The sequence below is a fragment of the Poecilia reticulata genome, chromosome 20 (genome assembly GCF_904066995.2).
Source record: "Poecilia reticulata chromosome 20, P_reticulata-male-v2, whole genome shotgun sequence".
Classification (NCBI taxonomy): domain Eukaryota; kingdom Metazoa; phylum Chordata; class Actinopteri; order Cyprinodontiformes; family Poeciliidae; genus Poecilia; species Poecilia reticulata.
The window spans coordinates 15218830-15240883 of NC_088849.1; the positions used below are offsets into that span (position 1 = coordinate 15218830).

At 39.8% G+C, this 22054-nt stretch overlaps 1 protein-coding gene across 1 annotated transcript; it reads left to right on the plus strand.

Annotated features, from left to right (window-relative positions):
• The first annotated feature begins 771 nt into the window (after positions 1-771).
• Positions 772-20817, plus strand: pan3 (poly(A) specific ribonuclease subunit PAN3). The gene is made up of 18 exons (XM_008396280.3): positions 772-1445; positions 2311-2432; positions 6076-6148; positions 6859-6929; positions 7039-7180; positions 7333-7550; positions 7869-7973; positions 8081-8138; positions 9124-9285; positions 9548-9664; positions 9909-10010; positions 12320-12485; positions 12742-12829; positions 12949-13088; positions 14253-14382; positions 17163-17227; positions 17322-17460; positions 18579-20817. The coding sequence occupies exons 1-18, from the start codon at positions 1106-1108 to the stop codon at positions 18717-18719; spliced, it is 2379 nt and encodes a 792-aa protein (XP_008394502.1). The 5' UTR covers positions 772-1105; the 3' UTR covers positions 18720-20817.
• The last annotated feature ends 1237 nt before the right edge of the window (positions 20818-22054 follow it).

Genomic DNA, 22054 nt, shown 5'->3' on the forward strand with positions numbered 1-22054 from the left:
GGGACAAATGATTATTATAATGCCTAGTTTATCATATTCACAGGATATGATAAACCTGTGAATATGTATTTTTTTTGTAAAAATACAAAAAACAACCCTCGATTTTAAGAAGAAAATGTGGAAAAAATAGAATGAAGAATCCATATTAGCACTTTTCAACTTATCTGAGAGCCAATACGCTTGTTTCTGCAATGAAGCACTACATGCGCCACTAGAACTGGCTCAAAAAGGTTTAGGCCCAGAGCAGAATTATGCTGCGTTATTGGGAACTACAAATAGTACACATTTGGATTTGTCCTATTTCCTAGTAGGAAAAATCAACTGGAATGGCGGATCTCGCTCTGGAGCTCAAGCCCAAATAAAAGAAAATGGACTAGATTGTGGAATAAAAGCAACTATACATCTGACCAGATTGAAGACGTTTTTGGAATCATTTTTGTTTCTCTCATGATGCTTTTAGGAAACCAAACCTGCTGCATTTACTGACTGGTAACGCTGCCAAGCTTAAGCTTAGTTTTAGTATGCATTGGGCTGGTTCTGACCGTAATATAATCTATCCAGTTACTTTTAATATATTTGTTTTTTTCTTGAAACATGTCTGCATCACATTTTATTGAAGTGTTTAAAACGCATCGCTTTTCTTCTTCTTTTTTTCCTCTTCATTCCTGTTCTTTTCTTTTTCCATTATCCAATAAAAATAAAACAGTAAATCCCATTAGTTGTTATGAATATAACTGCTGCAAGTTGTGCTAGCAGCAGGTGAGCGCTGGTGTACCCAGGATGCAGAGCCATACTCACTGCTCTGTAGCTCAGCAGCCAGAGTGCGAGCAGAAAACAACAACAGGCTACTCTGCAAGGAAGGCAGCTGCATGGATAGCGACACCAACGACGAGCAGGACCTCATGTATGCCGTCATATTTACTTAAAACAAAATGCATTTTATATTCATAATGCGAGGAACTCGGTGTTCTCCGTGAGCTGTACTGATTTCGATCCGTTACTTTGAGGGGAAAGTGTTTGTAAAGTAGCTGGCTAGCAGGCTAGCTCCCCGCTTCTTCTCTATGGTTGAGTATCTTCCGGCAGCAGCGGCGGCAGCAGCGGTGCCATGAACAGCGGACTTCCACCTTCCGCTGCTCCGCTCGGGGGTGCCGGGATACCCAGTGTCAAGGTGAAGTTTTGCCGATACTACGCGAAAGACAAAACCTGCTTTTACGGAGATGAGTGCCAGTTCCTGCACGAGGATCCCTCCATGGGAAGCATGTCGCTGCACGGAGGTGGCGGCAGCCCCGTCCCGCTGCCCATGGCCGGAGGTGGCGGGACGCCAGCGGGGTATTCCCTCGGTGGTACGGCGACGGTCTGCCCAGGCGGTGGAGGGACTGGAGTGTCCAAGAAAAGCGAAGCACTCGGGCCTACAGGCACGGCTTTGGAGGGGCAGCTGCTAACCAGTGAGTAGACTAAGCAAAGCAACACAAGGGTGGGCTGATTGAGCCAGACTTTTCCAAAGGGCCTTCCGGATCTATGTTCAAATTTAGTCCGAGGATTCAGTTGGGCCTTTTTACTTCACAACAGCGTGCTTGACATTTAACTTGCACATAGAAACCCTTTGCTATGTACATAGCTGCTTCTGTATTATTCGGCTGTGTTGTGAAAAGTTCTGACTTGCTTACATGCTTTGATCGCTGGCTCCGTTATTACAGGCTTAAGAAAAAATATACTTCTGGAGCTCAGAGTGAGGCCTGTTGTTTTTGTATGACAGCTGGGTGGGCTAGTTAGCATCAGCTAAGCTAGCTGCTTTGATTGTTTCTCAAACTTTTTTCACTTCTGACTTCGGTTCCAATGTGTAAATAAATGTTAGTACTTGCGATATTAGTTATCATTCAGGTTTTTTTTAAAAGTTATGTGCATTTATAGATGATAAAACTCTTACGTTTGCCATCATTAGCATGGCAGTGCTAGCTGTCATTGTTTTTGCTCTTTGGTGGCCCCTTTTCTCGGGGTAAACACTGTAATTAACACTTACTTAAACGTTTCGGTGTGCAGTAGTTACTGTGTAGGTCGACTTACACTTAAGGACACGGAAATCAGTAACCCCCAGTGATAAAAACTTTTTAGACATCTACTGCATATCGCCTTGTGGCTGTCTCCGAAAGAGTCTACAGTGTTTACATGCATTATAATTAGCCCTGTAATTGGGTAATTACACATTTTCATAGTAATCACTGTTGGGACCTCTGCGCAGAAGTAACTACATGTTACATTAATCTGGTTTCAGTCAGTATTGACTCTTATTTTATGTTTTGTCGTCCACAGTCCCAGGGATGGAGGGTCCAGCCCTTAGCGACGCCAATCTCACCAACTCTTATTTCAGCAGCAGCTTCATTGGCGTCAATGGGTTTGGAAGCCCTGCAGAGTCGAAATATACAATGATGCAGGTACAAGATATACGTCAGTATATCAATAAAACAACATATTGACACACCCATCTTTAAAAAAAATCAACTGAAGGTATTTAAGACACCAAAGGCTCTTGTTGTTTTTTGTTGGGGTTATTTAGTTTATGGAGCTGCTACTAGAGGCGACTAAAACACATTTAAAGACACCTCCGGTGTCAGCTGAGGATACCAAATGTGACTCTACTACAACACTTATTATCACATCTAGTAAGTCAGTGTTTTAATGAATTTTAAAATCAGAAATTTTCCCAATTATCGTGGATTACTTGGATTAAGAAATACCCACTAAGAAAATAATAAAAAAGACAACAATACAAAGTTAAACTCATTTTGAGATGTTTTTTAAATAGAATTTATTTAAGTCTAAAAACCGAGAATCCCGTACCTTTCAAAAGTGTTGATATCCGCTTAATCCGATTAAAAAAAATAAATAAAAAATCTTGCAGAAAACAACCACATGCTTCAGGATACCTTACTGGAATTTCTGGTCTATTAAAGGAACACACAGTAACGCAGAATTGTGAAGCAAAGGGAAAAACTCATATAGGATTTTACTGTTTTTTTTTAAGATATACAGATTCAAAAGAAAAACCGAGAAGAATGGCATGCAGATATTTGCACCCACTTTGAGGTTGTTTTCCTGCAAGACTAAACTTCTGCCCTAGATGCAGCTCATTTGCAGCTTATAACATGTTTTCTTCCAGGATTGTCCTGCTTTTATCTCCATCCATCTTCCCATAAAGTCTGACCAGCTTCCCTGTCATTAAATTAAAGCATCCCCTCATGATGACGATGTCATTCTTCTACATTAGGGAGGGTGTTTACATGGTTTTGGTTTCCCGAAACACATGCTGTTTTGCGTGTAAATAAAAAAAAAAGTCTCCCTTATTTTTATCTGTCCAGAGCATTGTCTTCCACCTGTTGCTGTGTCCATCTTCAGAATGAACTTCTTCTATCTTTGTTTCAACTTGTTCAGTGACCTTCCACTTTGCCATAAACAGCAGATTTGGGGAGTGTACAACTAATTACTCTGTCTGAAGATTCTCGACCATCTGAGCTCTCCTGAGTTACTGTGAGCTCTTGGCTGCTTTTCTGATTAATGCGGCCATGTCTTTGGTAGTTCGTTGTAGCTTTGTAGGTGTGCCATACTTTTCCTGTTCTCAGACGATGGATTGAATGGCTTGAGCTGTTGTTTTCTCACCAAACCGTTCTTGATATTTTCCCACAACTTTATCCCTGTATTCCTTGGTTTTTGTGATGTTTGCTAATATTTTTTAAAAATGTCTAAGGCCTTCACAGAGCAGTTGTTTTCAGAGATCCAACTACACTCAGGTGGAATGTATTTACTATTTGTGCGACTTCTGAAAGCAATTAGTTTCACTGGGTTTTATTTAGACAAAAAAATGGCACATGCATGCCATCCTTTTCAGGTTTTTTTAATATGCAGTTTTTATTCGGAAATTGTGGGCATTACATTTTGGCTGAATGCACTCTACAGTTTTCTTAAAACTTAAAAAAAACCCCACAAAACTACTGAACTACTAGAACAGAGAGTAGCATCTTACACAGGTAGAAAGTTGGTTAATAGTAACCCCCCCCCCCCAAAAAAACAGCCTAGTTATGAAAAATCTGATCTTACAGGTTATATACTGAGTCCAAAGTTCCCAGAAGAGTGTGAATTTTTCCACCTCTTGTCTGAAAACGGACAGCTTCTTCATCACAAAAAAAAAGGTAAATCACATCAGTCCAGTCTTCAGTTGAAGGGAGGGAGTTAGCCACTTCCTGGTAAGTGCTGTCTTACAGGCTTCCAATGAAACAAAACACTTTTTCTCCTCACCGTTTAGAGTTGAAGGTTTGGAATCTAAGGTTTTGAATATAAATGAAATGGTTAATTTATTTTTTCCCCCCCTAATCCTTCATTTCTGTCAGTCCAGAACTGGAGGATCAGTGGGCAAGACCAAACATTTGGATGTAATTTGCATTTTTTCCCCCTTTTGCCTCAACACAGCAATTTTCTGTGTAGAAACTTACATTGCAGAAGACTTCTGAAAAATCTCAGCAAATTTTCCACCCAGAAAGGGTACATTTCCTCTGGTGCTTCATTGTGTTTTCACATGTTTCCAGTTCCATTTTGAAATTGCCCTCTGTTTATCCTTTGTAGACAGTGCATTTTCCCCTTCAGATCTTTTAAGCCCTGTGTATTTCAGAAATGTATCTAATTCATGAAGTTGATTTATATGACAAACCTCCAGAACAGCTGACACAGCTACCTTCTTTATCGCATGATGTCTACTTTGCAAGAATCTATAAAAGTCTTAATTTCGTCTTGGTATCGTTTCAGACAAATACAAGACTTATGGTTTGACTACCTGTAGCCTTTGAACTCTTTAATTGGCACATTATATTCTGTCCTGTCAAATCTGACTTTATTTTATCGACATTGGGGTTGTTATTTAGGTTTCCAATATTGGGAAGTTATTATCCTGGTTGAGATGAGAATTGTAAGATCAATAGCACGTGAAGTGCCTGGGCATCTATTTATTTATATATACTCAACAAATCAGGATGTCGTGCAAATCTTGAGTCTAACCGTCAACTAGTTTAAGCAAGTTTACCTTGAAGATGTTTTTTTTTTCTTTGGGATCAGAAGCTAAAACATTTTGCTCTCACAGTCAAGTTGCCCAAACCAGAACATCCACACTTTTCAGTTTCAATAAAAAAATAAAGAAAAGTAATTGTAATTTTCCTTCTGCGTCACAATTTGTGATGATCCATCACAAAAAATCCCAACCAAATATGAAGGCTGAAATCATGAAATGAGTAAGTGTAAATTAGTTTTTTAATGGGTATTATGCTTTTGAAAGGCAAAACATAACAGATGGTGTCATGATTATTGAACTAAGGCTCAACAAGAGCTTCCTAAAAGTAGACGCGCCCTTATGATTCCCATGGCAATTATGTCGCAGTTAGTTGCTTTCAGGTGTGTCTTAACTAAAAGAGATCAGCAAATCTCTTTTAGTTAAGCAAATAATTGAGGCACTCTCGAAATTTAGAAAGACCTATAAATTTTTTCCCAGGTTAGTTAAAGTTAATAATTTTGCTTTGAGGAAAACTGGCTGAATATAACAATCTAAAAAAATGTACAAAAAAATATATTTGTGCATGTAAAGAAAAACATATTTCACTTCAGTTGAAGTTTTATACAAATTCAATTCAATAGCCATTATGTCATTAAAAGAAAGATGTTTTATGTTTAATTTACTTAGTTTTAAGGCTTTGCTAGAAACATCTGATGTTTTTGTTTAACCTTAGAAAAGTATGAAAGTATATGTTCATATTTTTTTTACATGGCAGTGTAATACAATATCTTAACTGTAGATTGTTGCTATAATATGAAACACAAATATTTGAAATAATTACCTCCATCCTAAAAAAGTTTGTTACATTTGTATGTTACAGCATAAATATTGCATTACACAGAGTTACAAATAAATGGTTTGCATGCATTTTAGGTGAGTTTTGGACAGTAATTGAAACCGGTTAGTATTTAGGATTCATGATGCACATAAATGTGGGTTATATAAATACTTTTTGTTGTTGTGACAATTGTTTTTGTGTTTAGCGAATGACTACCAGCAGCAGCTCTCCCAGTCTTCTCAATGATGGTACCAAGAATTTCAGCCACAGCACTCATGGTAAGGCTCCCTCACAAAGTTCCTGCAACGTATGGAAATATGTGGAAATTACCTTTTGTCATTTTTATGTATGGAGAAACTTTCATGACTTTATAAATGTATACTTTTCCACCAATTGTGTGTAAGAGTTTTAAGGAGATAACGAAAAGATGAAAATGACAAAAGTCTGAGGTCTTGGTATTGTAACTGATGCCTTTATCATATCAAAAGGAGCTCTAGAGCACGTTGTCTTTGGGGAAAACTTGAGATTTTTTAAATCTGAATATAAAGGAAATATTTGGTTATCCTGTCAAGTTAGCGCAACATGAAGTTTTTTCAAGATATAGAGATAATGAAACCGTTATTACAACAAAACAAGTGAAAAAACTTGGTGCTTTGAGTTAATGCGATCATTGAAGATTTATCTGAACAAACCAGAAAGTGCTCGCATTTTGCCTCCAAAATGTAATGAAAATAAATTTCTCTGAATACCTGATAATAGTCATAATGACGTAATCTTCTGTATCCAGCTTTAACAGTTTAGCGTTGTGTCTTTATTTTGTTCAGTTTCTGACTGCAAATTGCCAGTAATGAGATTTTATGGGTATCTTGGATGTCTGTGCCTTTGGCCATGAAAGCTGGTCTAAAACGAACAGACTCCCTGAACAGACCAGATAACATTTGTCTTGAGATGACTGAAAGCTCAGCTTGTAATTCTCGATCCCCGACAGATCCGGTAAACTCCTCGACTTCGTCACTGTTCAGTGATTTTGGTGCTCTTAGCATTTCCCAGAGGAGAAAGGTGAGAAAACGAAGCTGTGTGTTTACATGAAGCGGCTCTTGGAGCCTGAGCCTCACATCGTCTCTATTTTTGTTCACGTAATTCTTCTATATTTGACTCATACCAATAGGCTCCTAACCCCGCTGCAAGTGAGTTCATCCCTAAGGGCGCTCCGCGAATGGCTGCCATGACGCAGTCTGCGGTTCAGCCCTTCCCTTCTCCGCTCTTTGCTCATCCTGGCCTCGGTGGCTCCACAGCTGCTTTGGCGCCAGGTGAGGGTATATTTCTGTTAAATACCACGTAGGATGTGCTTATCTGTAATTTTATCATTTGACCTGCATGTTAACTTCCTTAAACTGTGACTATTCTACCTGTTTTGGCCAGTATTTTGTAAGACTCATATTTTTTTATTTTTTATTTTTAGGTATGTCTTTGTCTGCTGGATCATCTCCTCTCCACTCCCCAAAGATCACACCTCACACCTCACCTGCCCCTCGTCGACGGAGTCATACCCCAAACCCCGCCAACTACATGGTGCCCACCACTGCGGCCGACCAGGGCGCCCACATCATCCAGAAAGAGACCGTAGGCGGGACAACGTACTTCTACACAGATAACACCCCAGTGCCAATGGCAGGGATGGTACGAAAAGCACAACGCACGCTGAAATACAAGTTTTAAGCAATCTCAAAGACGCAACATGACACATTAAAAGTCCCAAACTCTCTTTTTCTGACACTTCGTTTCATTTTGTTATGGTCTACTAGGTTTTAACGCGTTATTTCTTTAATGAGCTTACAGTTTGACACCTAATGCAGACAAAGTTTTGTTTCCTCCTCCTTTCACATCGTCTTAGAAGTTCATATTGGAAAAACAAAACCCCCAACAAAGTTCATATCATCATCTGCACGGTTTTCATTTCTTGATAAATGGGAAGCTGGTATGTCTGGTTTCTTGCAGGTGTTTCCTACCTTCCACATCTACCCCCCCACTGCCCCTCATGTGGCTTACATGCAGCCGAAAGCCAATGCCCCGTCCTTCTTCATGGCTGATGAGCTCCGACAGGTATCGATCGCTAAGTTGTCCTCCTCGCAGTTTCACCGAGCAGCATCTGTCTTCTGTTTTGTGTTGGAGATCTTTGGTGAAAATTCCCGTTTTGTTTCGACAATCAGGAGCTGATTCACAGGCACCTGATAACCATGGCCCAAATCGACCACTCAGAGAACCCAGGTAGACTGTCTCGTCGCTGGTGGTTGCTAAAACATGATGAATCACAGTTTTTTTTTTTCCTCCTCCCTATTATAAAATATGCAATTGACGATTCTAAGGATTAAAATATGATTGTTCTTCAATATTTTATTTCTAATTGCTGCACCTTAAAAAGCTTTGACCACAAACCTTGATGTGTTTTTCTTTTTGAACTTTATGAGATAGAGCCACACCAAAAAGTGTATGTCCAAATCGGCAGGAAAAGGCACCTTTATAGATTTCTGAAATTATTTCTGGTAAAAATCTGAGGAGTGTGGCATGGACTTTGGGTGCATTCACACCAACCTGGTTTAATCCACTTTAATCAAACAGTTTGATGTCTGATGCGGACCAAGTGACAAACTCTGGTCTACCTAAAAGCCTTGGTCTTGGTTGAGTTGAAATGAACGATGATGTACCGCCAAGTGGGCCGGAGAGCGCTCCAAAAGCAGGATTACGTTTGTGAGCAAACAACATCATGAGGACCAAGCATGGAGATGAAGGATATAATTCACGGGATGTTTATAACATGGCCAGGGTATAAAAAATTAACTAAGCTTCAGACTTCTCAAAGAACTCTTTTAAGTCGTCTTTAAAAAACATGAAATGAATCTTGAAAACGTAACGATACGTGGCCATCCACCTAAATGAAAATGTTGGGTGATGGAAAGATAGAAGGACGACGTCCCTAAACATACAGCCTGAGCTACGATCGAAGTGTCAAAACCTTCGATCTGGAACCAGAAAAATCAAAACCATCTGACATTATCCTTTAACCTTCTCGATAAGTACCACTTTGTACCGATCTAATCACTTACAATCTGGTTGAAATACATTGAAGTCTGATTTTAATGTGACAAAACGTGACGTTCCAAGAGATATGAATGTTTTTTTTTTTGTGGCATTACTGTGTGTCTGTATGTGCGTAATCAGTGTCCTGACTTCTTTTGGTAACTGCTTCCTTTAGACGTACCGTCTGAAGTGGACAGCTACCACAGCCTGTTTCCCCTCGAGCCTCTCCCCCCGCCGAACCGCATGCAGAAAACCAGCAACTTCAGCTACATCACCTCCTGCTACAAGGCGGTCAACAGCAAGGATGACCTGCCATACTGCCTGAGGAGGATACACGGTAATAAATGTGTACATTTTACACAGAACGTGAAGCACTGACAGAATATTGATCTTTTTATTTTTTTTATATGAGTAGCTCATGACAGCCTTTTCATAAAGTGCCCCCAAAATATCAAGCATGAAGCTATGAGCCATAAGCTGCTGGAGTTTCTTCTCTTTCTTTACAGTAACAAACTCTCTTCATGTAGGTGTGCTGTCACACATTTGTTCACACATGTTAAATGTCTTGTTGTTTTTTTCTTGTTCTTTCAACCGACCAGGTTTCCGCCTTGTTAATACAAAGTGTATGATGCTGGTAGACATGTGGAAGAAGATTCAGCACTCAAACACGGTGACACTTAGAGAGGTCTTCACCACAAAGGCCTTTGGAGACCACTGTGAGTGTGTGCTATTAGTTTGCAGTGCACATCCTGTGTCTGTCTGTTTACCTTTTTTTTTTTATAAATGTTTTTGTGAACGTGTTTCAGGCTGATGTTGATTGTGGTCATAAATGTGGAGCTCTGTTGTAAAATTCTGGGCTTATGTGTTTTCAGGTCAGCTGAAGAACCTTATTTATCTAGTTCTGTTGTTATTATTGACTTCTTACTTTTGTGCTCCCCTCCTTTCTTTTTGTCTCCCCAGCACTGGTCTTCTCATACGACTTCCATGCAGGTGCAGAAACGATGTTCAGCAGGCATTTTAATGACCCAGCGGCGGACTCATACTTCACAAAGAGGAAGTGGGGTGAGTTTTTTTTTTTTTTTTTTTTTTTTTTTTTCATATATTTTTTTTCTCTTTGCTCTGAAATAGAATCAGCTTCACCTCAGGCACCACACATCATCGCTCTGCTTCTCACATTCAGCTTTTGTTGACTTGTTTGATAATGAGGTAATTGCTATGCATCTATTTAGATGTGTGTTTTTGTCTCGGAGGTGTTGCATCTAGACCAGCTCATACCAAACATGTATGTAATGTTTTATTTGAGTCTTAAAGGGACAGTTTGGATGTGACGTTTTTAACCTCAGGTGGACAGATGTCATAGACCTCATTCAGATTGTGAAAAGGTAAATGAATCCTCAGCAGGGGAAGGTAAACAGCATAATAAGTTAAGACTTTTGCCAAAAAACAAAAACAGATAGTTAACTCAGCTTAAGAACGGCCGTGCAACTCTGCTAAATCAGGTCAATTGAGGCGCCTGACTGCATTATCCACTGCAACCATTTTCCCTGAAACGATTTGGGCAAGGCAGCTTGATGCAGCTGACAGTAAAGCTGCAAAACAGCAATGCTGTTCAGTGTGGCTGTTGTTACTGAACGAGGGACAGGTTGGCTGTTCTCAGACCTGGTGTGGTGTTTAAAATTAAAGTTGGAAGTGGCAGGAGTTATCCAAGACGCTCCAGAAAGAAGCGACTCTATGATGGCGTGTTGGCTTTTACGTTCATGCTCTTGAGATGTCAGAAGATTTTAGGAAGCTGACGGTATTGCATCAAAGTAATTCTGTTGCACGCTTTAAAGATCTAATTATGTTTGTCTTGACTCAGAAGTGGCGGTTGGTAAGGTGAAGGTCTGCTTACTGTAAAGGCAATAAACAGGAACTGTGATATTATGCTAATTTAGGATGCTTTGTAAAAGTAATTAAAGCCTATTTTCTCTGCACAACTTGGCAACACTGATTTCTGTTGCACACAGTGTGACATCTCTTCTGGTTCTAATATTTAAGTCATTAGACACGCCACACATCTGTACACGTCATTGCTATATTAATGTGTGCAAAGCACAATGGCAAGGAACTGATTGATGGGTTACTTTCTAATGATCATTTGATGATTTTCTAGTGCCATAGATGCACATTGTAATGATAATTTTGGTCTCTCGGAACATTTCCACTTCTCTCGATGTCCACAGTTTATCAATAATCTGTCATGACAGAAAGATTAGCGAAGGCTTCATCATAGTTATAATAAATTAGTGTAATAATCTAACATACAAAAGAAAATTTGAGCTTTGTTTCTCATATATTTGGTGGCATATCGCTTTTATTTATTGACCATGTGAAATGGCACATTTCTGTGTTTGAGGTGTACCAAAAATAAAAAAATAAAAACTGTGAATATATGAATATATTCACAGAAATTAAGTAACATCAACTTAATTTCTGAGAAAATCATTAAAAATGTCACTGTCTAAGTAGGCGCTAGCCATCCACCGCTCTGAGGTATTTCTTCACATTTCTAGTAACTCATTGCAGCTAGCGCTTCTCTCCACCACAGGTACGGGAACTGTTACTGATGATATTGCCAGCGAGCTTTACGCCATAAAACCCAAACGATCTCTTTGAGGGAGCTGTTTGTAGTTCCAGTTTGACAGTTGGCTGCCAAGTTTCTTTTAAAGACTTGTGGATCTGGAGGAAACTGTGGCTGAAAGTGATCCCGGGCAGGCGCTGCTGATCAGACTGCCTACAGGAATGACTGAAGAGAGGAAGCAAAACCACGCTCACGTAGATCTAGTCTGCAGCAGAAACTGATAAGAAACCTCTATGCGCTCTGTAGGGAACAAACACGAGGAGAAAATGCTAAAAAATAACTCCCAGCATGAAGTGTAAAACTGCCCAACTCCTTTTCAGCCATATGCATCACACTGTGATATTTCTTACAGCTCACACCCTTTCGCTTTCTCAGCTGCTGCCGTTGCACACAGCTGCTGGCTAGATTTGAAGGAAAAACTTTCCACTGATAGAAAATAAAATAAAGTTAAATAAATCATAATCTTCTGTTAAATATGTCTACCTCTGTTCACACTCGGCTAAACTGGTAGCTGCTTGCAAGTAATAGTTTAGATCAATTTTAACCCCTAAATTTAAATTGAACTGATCTAAATGTTTCTCTGTGTTTTTCTAACACCACTGATATTACATCTGCCAGACAGATCTGTTGATTATCACAGAGGAAGCTGACAGTTTGAGGTTTAGTTCATCAGAAATGTCTACCTCAAAGATCTGTTTCTGTGTGATAAAGCAGTTTTTTTTTTCTTCTTCTTCTTTTTAATCTTGCACAGGGCAACATGAACCTCCGCCACCGCGGCAGCATGCAGGCCTTCTGCCGGAGTCGCTGATCTGGGCCTACATCGTCCAGCTAAGCTCGGCCTTGCGGACCATCCACACGGCCGGTCTTGCCTGTCGGGTCATGGACCCCAGCAAAATACTCATCACTGGTAAAACCAGGTATTGACACTTTTAGTCTACATCAATCGTCCGCTTGTGTTATTATTAAAGCCTGATTCTGCTCACCTTAGATGGCTTTTAACCCAGCCGCATCAGTTATGTTATTTAAAATCAGGCTTCCTGTAAAGTAATATGTTAAACAGAGATGCTTACTTTTGACTTCCTTTTTTTTTTTTTTTTTTTTTTTACCACCGAGTCGTGTCAATCACTCGGCACAAGACACGCAGGCAAACTAATGAAGGTCTTTTATCTTAAGGTTACGGGTGAACTGCGTCGGGGTGTTTGATGTCTTAACATTTGACAACAGTCAGACCAATCATCTTGCCCTGATGCCGCAATACCAGGTACTTATGCAACAACCGGGTTTACCCCGTGATATAAACAACATCCGGATTTAGTGTTGAAAAATCTTAAGTGTCACGCTGTATCAACATTGATGTATCTGTGTGTCTTTGCCACGCAGCAAGCAGATCTAGTTTCCCTGGGCAAGGTGGTGCTGGCTTTGGCCTGTAATTCGCTGGCTGGAATCCAGAGGGAGAACCTGCAGAAGGCCATGGAGCTGGTTTCTATAAACTACTCTTCAGACCTCAAGAACCTTATTCTGTAAGAGGGTGTGCATGAACACTGTAGGTCACACGAAACCACTTTTTAGAGACGCTTCCAAACAATTACCACCGCAGGGGAAAAAAACAAAAAACAAGCGTAGAAATCAGTTGGAATAAAAAGAAAAATATTTCCAAGAAGCAATGTTTTTGTACAGTTTTCATGTTTAGGTTCCCAGAAGAACCTATGACTGAAAGCAGAGAGCCTCGCATCTAAAAAGGGTCAGGAAATGGAGGCCTTTGTCATATTTTCATAAATAAACTACGGTCCTCTATTGGCCATTGAATCTAAAGCAAAGTAAAAGTCTTTAATCATATATAGTCTTCTACATAATCTTCTTTTTTAGCTTCTATGCTAGACACAGGCCTGGAGCTGCTAAAGAAAACTTTTAACGGCTCAGTCAAATTCCTGACTTCACTACAACTGAGAATCTGTTGCAAAACAGAAACTGATGTAATGCTTTTCATACTATCCTCGTCGGGTTGGGCCATTTTGGAAAAACGAATAAGCCACAGGTTCAGTCTGTAGAGGTGAACGTCTGGTGGAGGGATAACCCAAAACTCTTTGAGCTGCTGCTAAAGCAAATGCCCACCACACCTTTCAGAAAATAACCTTTACAAATCACCTAGTTTTGAAAAAGAAATGTCTGGTCTTTTTCCTCAAACAATAACTTTAGGGATAAAACAAAGCAGGTAAACAATGGCTTACTTAAAACTGCAGCGACTGAGTGAATAAAATCACAATATGAAACGGCTATTGTAGAAAGACTCCACTAGAAATGTACAGGCGTAATGCGCAACGCTGTGGGAGTTGAGGAAACCCAAGTGTCACATTCTGTTCTTCTGCATTTTGAAGAGGAGAACAACATGTTCACATCAATTTTTCCTAATTACAAAGTGCATTAAGGTCAACGTTTATTTCCTCCATGTTCTGCTGGAATATTAAAACAAATCATAAAAACCCAGTTTACGCAGGTACCGGACCATTACAGTGAAAAACCTCCTAACTTTCATTTTGCCATGTTTTGTTTGAGGTGCCAGATGTCTTTGTAGCAGAGTAACGACTCATCACACAAACGTGTAAAAATAGTGTTTGATATTAAAATTTTTAGAGAACAGAGCTCGCCTAATTTTCGAGCATTGACCTGCTGTCCTGTGAACGCAGGTATCTGCTGACTGATCAGTCTCGGCTGCGCAGCGTCAATGACATCATGCCCATGATTGGGGCACGATTCTACACGCAACTCGATGCATCGCAGATGCGAAATGACGTCATCGAGGAGGACCTTGCCAAGGTAACGTGAAACTTGGTGAATGGATGATGCTCGCTGTGCAAGGAAAGAGCTTAATAAGCAAAGAGGGAAGATTGTGAATACAGGATGTTGTACAGTTTATTAAAAGGTTTTGACATCTTTGCTAAAAGTTAGTTTCCCCATGTTAGTGTGAATGTGTGAAATAACTGCCCTGAAACTTTTGCATGTTTCTCCCCCTTCATGCCTCAAGTTCCTCTTCCCTTCCTGGACTCTGGTTTAATGCGGATCCACCCAGCTTCTTTGTGTACTCTAACCTACATTTATGCATTTTGGGTTCTGGCTTTGCTTTAACCATGTTGTTGAACAGATACGTAGAGTTTTGCACATTTAAGCACCCCTCTTAACATGTGTAATCTGTTGCGCCTGCTACTGCTAAAACCTGCTTGTAATCTGCTGGTTTCTATGACGGTGGGGAGGGTTTCCTGTTTATCAGCTCAACTTTGTTAGCTCAATGTCTCCTCCTATAAAACTAGGTGTACTGTTTATTTGCCTTGGGAGGGCTTTTGTTAACAAAGGTCTTTGGTGTTGACAACATCAGAAGTGTATTGTTTTGATGAATGCAGCTCTTGCATAGAGAAGGAGATAAGTCATTTCCTAATTTATTAGCAATTCCGCATTTTCATCACAGCGGGATTTTAATTTGCTGTGGCACTTTAAGCTTTAGTAAATCCTCACAGTCTTGATTAATTGATTCAGTCCAATGAAAAAAGAGCAAAGCCATCGTTTGAAGGGAAACCATCCACGTTTTTAAATATGGAAATTTGAGCAAATTAGCATTAACGTTGAGGCTCATGCAGCTCCCACAGTTTAACTGCTCAGTTCAGCTGAGGGGAAATTTTGGGCGGCTTCTGTCAGAAGGACACTTGCGGCCCGTTCACACCAAATGCGTTATGCGTGTCAAAAACACGTCTGATGCTTCAAGTTCGACGTGTGTGCGCTTTTGGTGTGTCCACACCAAACACATTTTGAGCGTCAGGCGTGTCTGGTTTAAATTCAGTGTCCATGTGGAGAGCGTTGGATGCGCGCAGCGCTCCAAACGGTTCAAATAGATGAAAGCCATAGCTCCTTTTGTAAAACCTCTTTATGTGCCACATATATGTCTTGTGTCTTGGATGGGAAAATAAGTTTTTAATCATGGCAGCAGATATTTTTAGCACATTTAGCTTTCTTTCCACTGAGTCTTCAGAGGTGACTAAGAACCTAACTAAGAAGGACTCAAAACATTCAGGAGCTATAGCGTGAAAAATGAACATGTGGTTTCCTATATATTGTTGGAAGTTGTAGACTGCTTGCATGCATCAATACCAACAACTCACTGGGGTTCACATGCCTCTCTTTACTTCTGCTCCTTTTCAAATTGTGTTTTGTGGGCCATTGCCACACTGCTGTTGGGTCACTCTTGAAGCTGTGGTTGGGAATGTAGCAGTTTTTAAGGCTGGTCGTTTTTGAGAAACTTTTAAAAACCAAGCAACACGAACGTTTGCATAATTCTCAGTACTGATTGGCTAATTTGAACCATTGATCTAATATCTGCATTTTCCTGCAATCTTTTTAGTTTCACATCTGTTAATTGCAATACGCCGGCTATGCAAATTATGTCGTGAAGTTTTCAGGGAACTTATTCTTGGCAATAGTAATAATTTATTGCGCCCGTGCTTTGCAAAACTACTAAATATTTTAGCTCTTTATTACTATATAACAGAAAAAACTATTTTTAATGTGATACAACACCACAAAGTAGGATGTAATTGTAAAGTGAAAAAGTACAAAAATGTTGTACTCCACAAAGTGGATTTTTATGTGTATGTATGTATATATATATATATATATATATATATATATATATATATGTGTGTATATATATATATATATATATATATATATATATATATATATATATATATATATATATATATATATACACACATAAAAATCCACTTTGTGGAGTACAACATTTTTTTTTAATTTTATATAAAATAACCAGAGGAAAATTACACTTTTGACCTACATATAAACACATCAGTGCTTCTCACCCTACATCCACATCATCCTCATGGTGAAACAGGGTTTTGTCAACATCTTGTTTGCATCTTTAGCAAACGGCATTCTCAGCATTAACCTTTGATTTTTAAACAGCTTATGAAGGCCCGGATCTGCACCGATGGAAACTCAAGCCGAGCATTAGGGGGAAAAGTAACAGAGTTTTCATTCTGGATAATTAACCTGCATCAAAACTACTCTGTCACTGTTGTCTTGGTTTTGAGATGAGGCTGCATGAATGATGAAGTATGTTGCGGTGACTTCTGCTCTGTTTTTAGTAAAAAGGAAGTATCTTGTGGGAGCTGCTAGAAGCGGGGACTTTACACCTTGTTTGGACAGAAAGTCAAACGATGGGACTTTCAGTTTCTGGGAACATTTCAGTTTTTTTTAGGGCCTGCACGTGCTTTCTTCATGAAGACCACAATTATTTATTCATACGTTGTTCTCTCTTTGGGCAGTTATTCCTCACTTGCGCTCCAGCATTGCTCACTGTGCAAAAGTATAATTTACTTATAAATGTGGAGCAGTTCCTGTTTTTAGTATCATACGTTTATATTTATTAAACCAGAAGGCACTCTAATTAGTTCACTGGACTTCTCCATTTCTATTAACGTCCATTTTGTTTAATAATTTTCAAAGATTTCGTTTATGTTAAAACTTGACATTCAATAATTGTCATAGAAGCTGTCGACTAATACAGAACGTCTGGTTTTGGTTTCCAGGAGGTGCAAAATGGTCGCCTTTTCCGCCTGCTTGCCAAACTGGGAACCATCAACGAACGGCCTGAGTAAGGATCATGACCTCTTTTTCTGGATGATGTTGAACCTCTTGGTGTTTGTTTATTTTTTTTCTGCTCCGTAAATCTTGTGCTGTGTGATCAGGTTTCAGAAGGACCCGGCGTGGTCGGAGACCGGCGACCGCTACCTGCTGAAGCTTTTCCGGGATCACCTGTTCCACCAGGTGACGGAGGCGGGGACGCCGTGGATTGACCTCAGCCATATTGTCTCCTGCCTCAACAAAGTCAGTGAAAACTTCTCCTTTGCAATTCAGCAGCTGAATACATCGAATACGTTTGTGTTTTTAATTCAACGGCGGCAAAGTGCGGTTACTAAAACAGTATAAGATACTGAAATCTGAGGTCAAATAAGTTCCAGGTCTCTATATTTCCATTTTAAAAATCAAAATAAAATCGAGTCAGATTTCAATTCAGTCACATGAATTCAGATTAAATTAATATTAAACTTGTAGAATGTTTTTTTTTTTTTTTTTTTTGTCCAGTCCTAACAGTAGTTATCGCTCCAAAATAAAACAAAATAAGCTTTAAGTTCTTGTCTCTAAGATGTTTAAAAATTAAAACAAAAAGGCCAAACCAGACGTGAGACATCTTTTTTCTCAAAAGTCAGACTTGCTACAATTTAGACAGTCTTGACAATCGAACGAGAGGCTTCTGATTTTTTTTTTAAGATGGTGTGATAACTTGTCTGAATAGTGTCTAGAAATAAATGTATATTCATGACATTTTGACACTTAGCTTTACCAAATTGGCTTTGTGTAAAGTTTGAGGTTTCAATGCTCAGATGATTCTGATGCTGAACCCAAAACATGGATTTAAGAAAGGAAAAAAATATTCTGCAAATGTCGAAAAAAATGCAATTTCACAATTGCCGCGTTTCCATTAAATAAGAAACGCAATTAAAGCCAACAAGCAGTGGCAGAAGACTGGAAATAAAAAAGACTTTTTTAGTCAAACACTATATTTACTTGATTTTCTTTGACAAAAATCACAAACCTCGCCGTTTTACTTCTTTGGTCCTACATAGCGAACAAGTGTTTAAGCTTGGCTTGTTCAGTGATTCTCATGAATAGCTACTTCTAAATTCTGAAATATAAGAATGAGATTTATCACTAGATCTTGTTGTTCCTCTTTTTTAACCATATCTGTTTACACCTATACTTAAAGTACTTGACAAAATCACACTTTCAGCTCAATGTTTGTCTGAATATAGAAGTACTCATGTGTTCTCACCAAACATTCTGCATGTTCAGTCCCTGAGCACAGATCACGTGTCCGCTCCTGTCATGCTTTCTGTTACTTAGCGTGTGTGTGTGTGTGTGTGTGTGTGTGTGTGTGTGTCCAGCTGGACGCGGGTGTTCCTGAGAAGATCAGCTTGGTGTCCCGGGATGAGAAGAGCGTCCTGGTGGTCACCTATTCGGACCTGAAGCGCTGTTTCGACAGCACCTTCCAGGAGCTGCAGGCCGCAGCCGCTGGCTCTCTGTAGCGCCCCCTATGGGGCCCAGACCTGGAGCGCACCATTGCACTACAGCGGAGGACCAGGCTCTCAGACATCAGCACAGCGAAGGCAGCGAGGCGGGGCTTCGTGAACCTCAGTCACATACACTGATTCCTGTCCACCAGGAACCACTTTTGTAAAGCATATATATATTTTTTTTGTGGCTGAAAATTGGAAAAAAACAAAACAACAAAAAACAAACAAACAAAAAAAAGAAGAGGAAAATAAGACTAACATGGAAGCTGTGATGAATGACATTTTTTTTAAAAAAAATTTTGGGGAACAAAACGAGAAACATTTTTTCCTGCTTTTATTGTTTATTTCTACAGCTGGGGATGTTTTTTTTTTTTTTTTTTTCGTTTTTTGTGGAGGAGGATGCACTAAGATTTAAATTTTTGTTATTTTTATGAAATCGTGAGTGGCCTCCTGGGTGCACAGAGAGCTAAAGGTCACACACACACACACACACACACACACACACACACACACATGGACACGGAAACATCCCTCTCTGCCGGTTGGAGACCACACCCCTTCATTCTGACGCACTCAGAGGACACGCCACTCGAGGCTTCCGCTGCGACGGGCCAGCCCAGCTCAGCCTCGACTGCCGGTTCCCTGTTTGAAAGGACTAACCACTTGGGAAGCTGGGAAGGGTTGCGAAACTGGGGGTGGGGGAGTAGAATGGATTTCAGATGTTTTTCTACAGCAGACCGTGAGGCTCATACTCGCGGGTATGTGAGAGGGCGGACATAGGTGGGCTTGGGACCAGGATCTGAGGAAGACATGTCTTCTCCTGAGGCTCAAATGTTACATATGCAGCAGCCACCTTGTGGCTATCGGACTCTGCTGTGGCTGTTTCAGGTCAGCGAGCCACAGCTGCCTCTTCATGGAATGTCCTTAATTTGTCCCCCCCTCCTTTGGTCTCCTCACCCCCCAGTGTCCCCGATCTCTGTCTTTATCTTCCTTATTTTTTTGTGCTATAATCCCAAACTTCACTCGACCCTCGGCTGGGGGCGGGGTGGTGGGGGGTCTAGTTTTGGAAGAAAATTGATACTTTGCGACTTTTTAACCAGCTGCTTTTTTCTCTCTGCTCAGCTGTTGTGCAAGATTGCACAGGAGGCCAATCAGGTTTCGCCTCACTGTTGCTCTTTAATACTCTGTGGACCAATTCCAGCTGGGGTTTTTAGGTGAAAGGAGGCGAAGGAGGACGGGGTGTGCGGGGGACACACCGACTTTTAGTTTTATTTGACTTTTTTTAGGATCATGAGATACGAACAGGCTGGAGATGCAGCTTTCGCACTCGGATTTTCTCTCAGGATGACAAGCGGCCGGAGCCCCCTCCCTCCCTCACTCCCAGCCCTGATGATTGAATGTCTTTGGCTGTCATTGGGCGGGACGTCTTCAGATGGAGGTTTTAGGTTGTTAAAAGTTTTGTTGATTGTCGGGATCATGCCGTCAGGCGGTTCATGTTGCCCCGAAGCACAGATCAGTTTTCATTTTTACTTTAATTCGGAGGTGAAAAAAACAAACAAACAAAAAAAACGCTGTTGAAGCTTAATCCAGTCTCATTTAAAACCAATGATTAGATTTTTTCTTTTACACCGTTGTTTTATTACACAATAGTCAACAAACACGAATTACGCTACCATTGTTGTATTGTTGTCATTTTCTCTAAATATTAAGGAAAATATGAAATGATCTGTTCTTGGGGGGCAACAGATGCGCAGGGAGCTGTGTTGGATCATGAACTACTTCCTCTCTTAGTGAAATCAATGAACGGAAAAAGAATAAAACAAATTTGGTGAATGTGGTGCTTTAGAAATCCCTCACACAGGCTTACAAACACACCCATATACCTTTGGACTCAGCCAACGTGATGTCAGTGTTTAATCACTGTACTCCACATTATACCACACTCCATTTACCTTTAGGGTCAAACCCCCCCCCCCCACCAGTTCCCCTCACAGCAACACACCTACAGTCACCATCTTAGTATGTTTTATGCCCCTCTTGTGTTCTTGTCTCAAATATTTTGCAATATTTGTGTGTACAGCAGTATTTTAATAAAGAATACCAAAACTGATGCTGATCGGAGAGCTCTTCTGTTTTTTTCTGCTGGTTCCTTTTAGACATTTTGTTGTTACAAGCACCATGTTTAAACCTTCACAGAACACCTGGATTAATACTGAGGTTAGTGTAGTTAAAGGTGGACTTTATTTACCAACTAGCTGTCTTTTAGAGGAAATTGGCTGCAATGGATTTCAACTCTGCTAATCGGATTTAAGGAAAGTGAATGGAAAGGCACACCACACTTTTCAGATTTTTTAAAAGCGCTCAATGAGTGTGGTTGTCATGGGATTTAATGTGAATAAGTGCAGTGTGTGATGATGTAAAATGCTGTTTTTATAGAAGGATGAACCAGGTGTAGGAAATAGGTTTTTACAGTGTATTATTCTCAAGTGTGGAGGACTTGATGGGTTTTAATAAAAAACATTTTTGCATATAAGGGGCTATTTTAATGGAAATTAATTGCAGTTTTGTCCGTCTATGCATAAGTAATCTTTTCTATTTTTGCTCAACAGCAACCAAGTTTTGTAGAACAAATATTTTGTAGAAGACAGACCTTGTGTTTAAAATTACAAACTTGTTGGAAAAGCAGGCTCTTAGTATTTTAGAAGTACGGTTATTGTTCTCACGCCGTCTGTGCTGTAGCCGTAGACTTTCATGACTCACTGTCGCAACATGAGCGTTGCCTCTTTTCTCACATCATCTGATAAGTTAAAACTAAAACTTGTTCCTCATCAGTGTGGACAGTCTGTGACGAGTGAGACGCATTCAGGAGATGAATTCAGTTTGAATTCATAATTATTTGACTTTCAAAGGTAATTCAGGAGTTGTAGTTGGATAAATCTTTACGGATGACAAATTTTGCACCAATATTTTTTTATGTATTAAGTCACAAGTTGGAAAATAATTTCAACATGTGCAACACGTTTAGAAGAGTAGGGAGAACGTTTTGAAACCTTATATATTGTTTATGAACTGGACAAAATCCCAGACCAGTCACTGATTATTCATTTAGGCAACTTTATCGCTGAACTTAATACAGTATGGAGCAAAAAGACATAATTCTTCGTGATACAATAATATAGTTTTACACTATGTAGTTAAACTGACTTATCTGCAAGAAGAAACCTGAACACTCCTGAAACGATTCACACAAACTGACACCGAAAGTAAATCAGACAATAATTATCAAATGTGACTATTGCCATGAAAGTAAATCCAAGTTCAAATAGGGAAACTTCATAAAACCAATA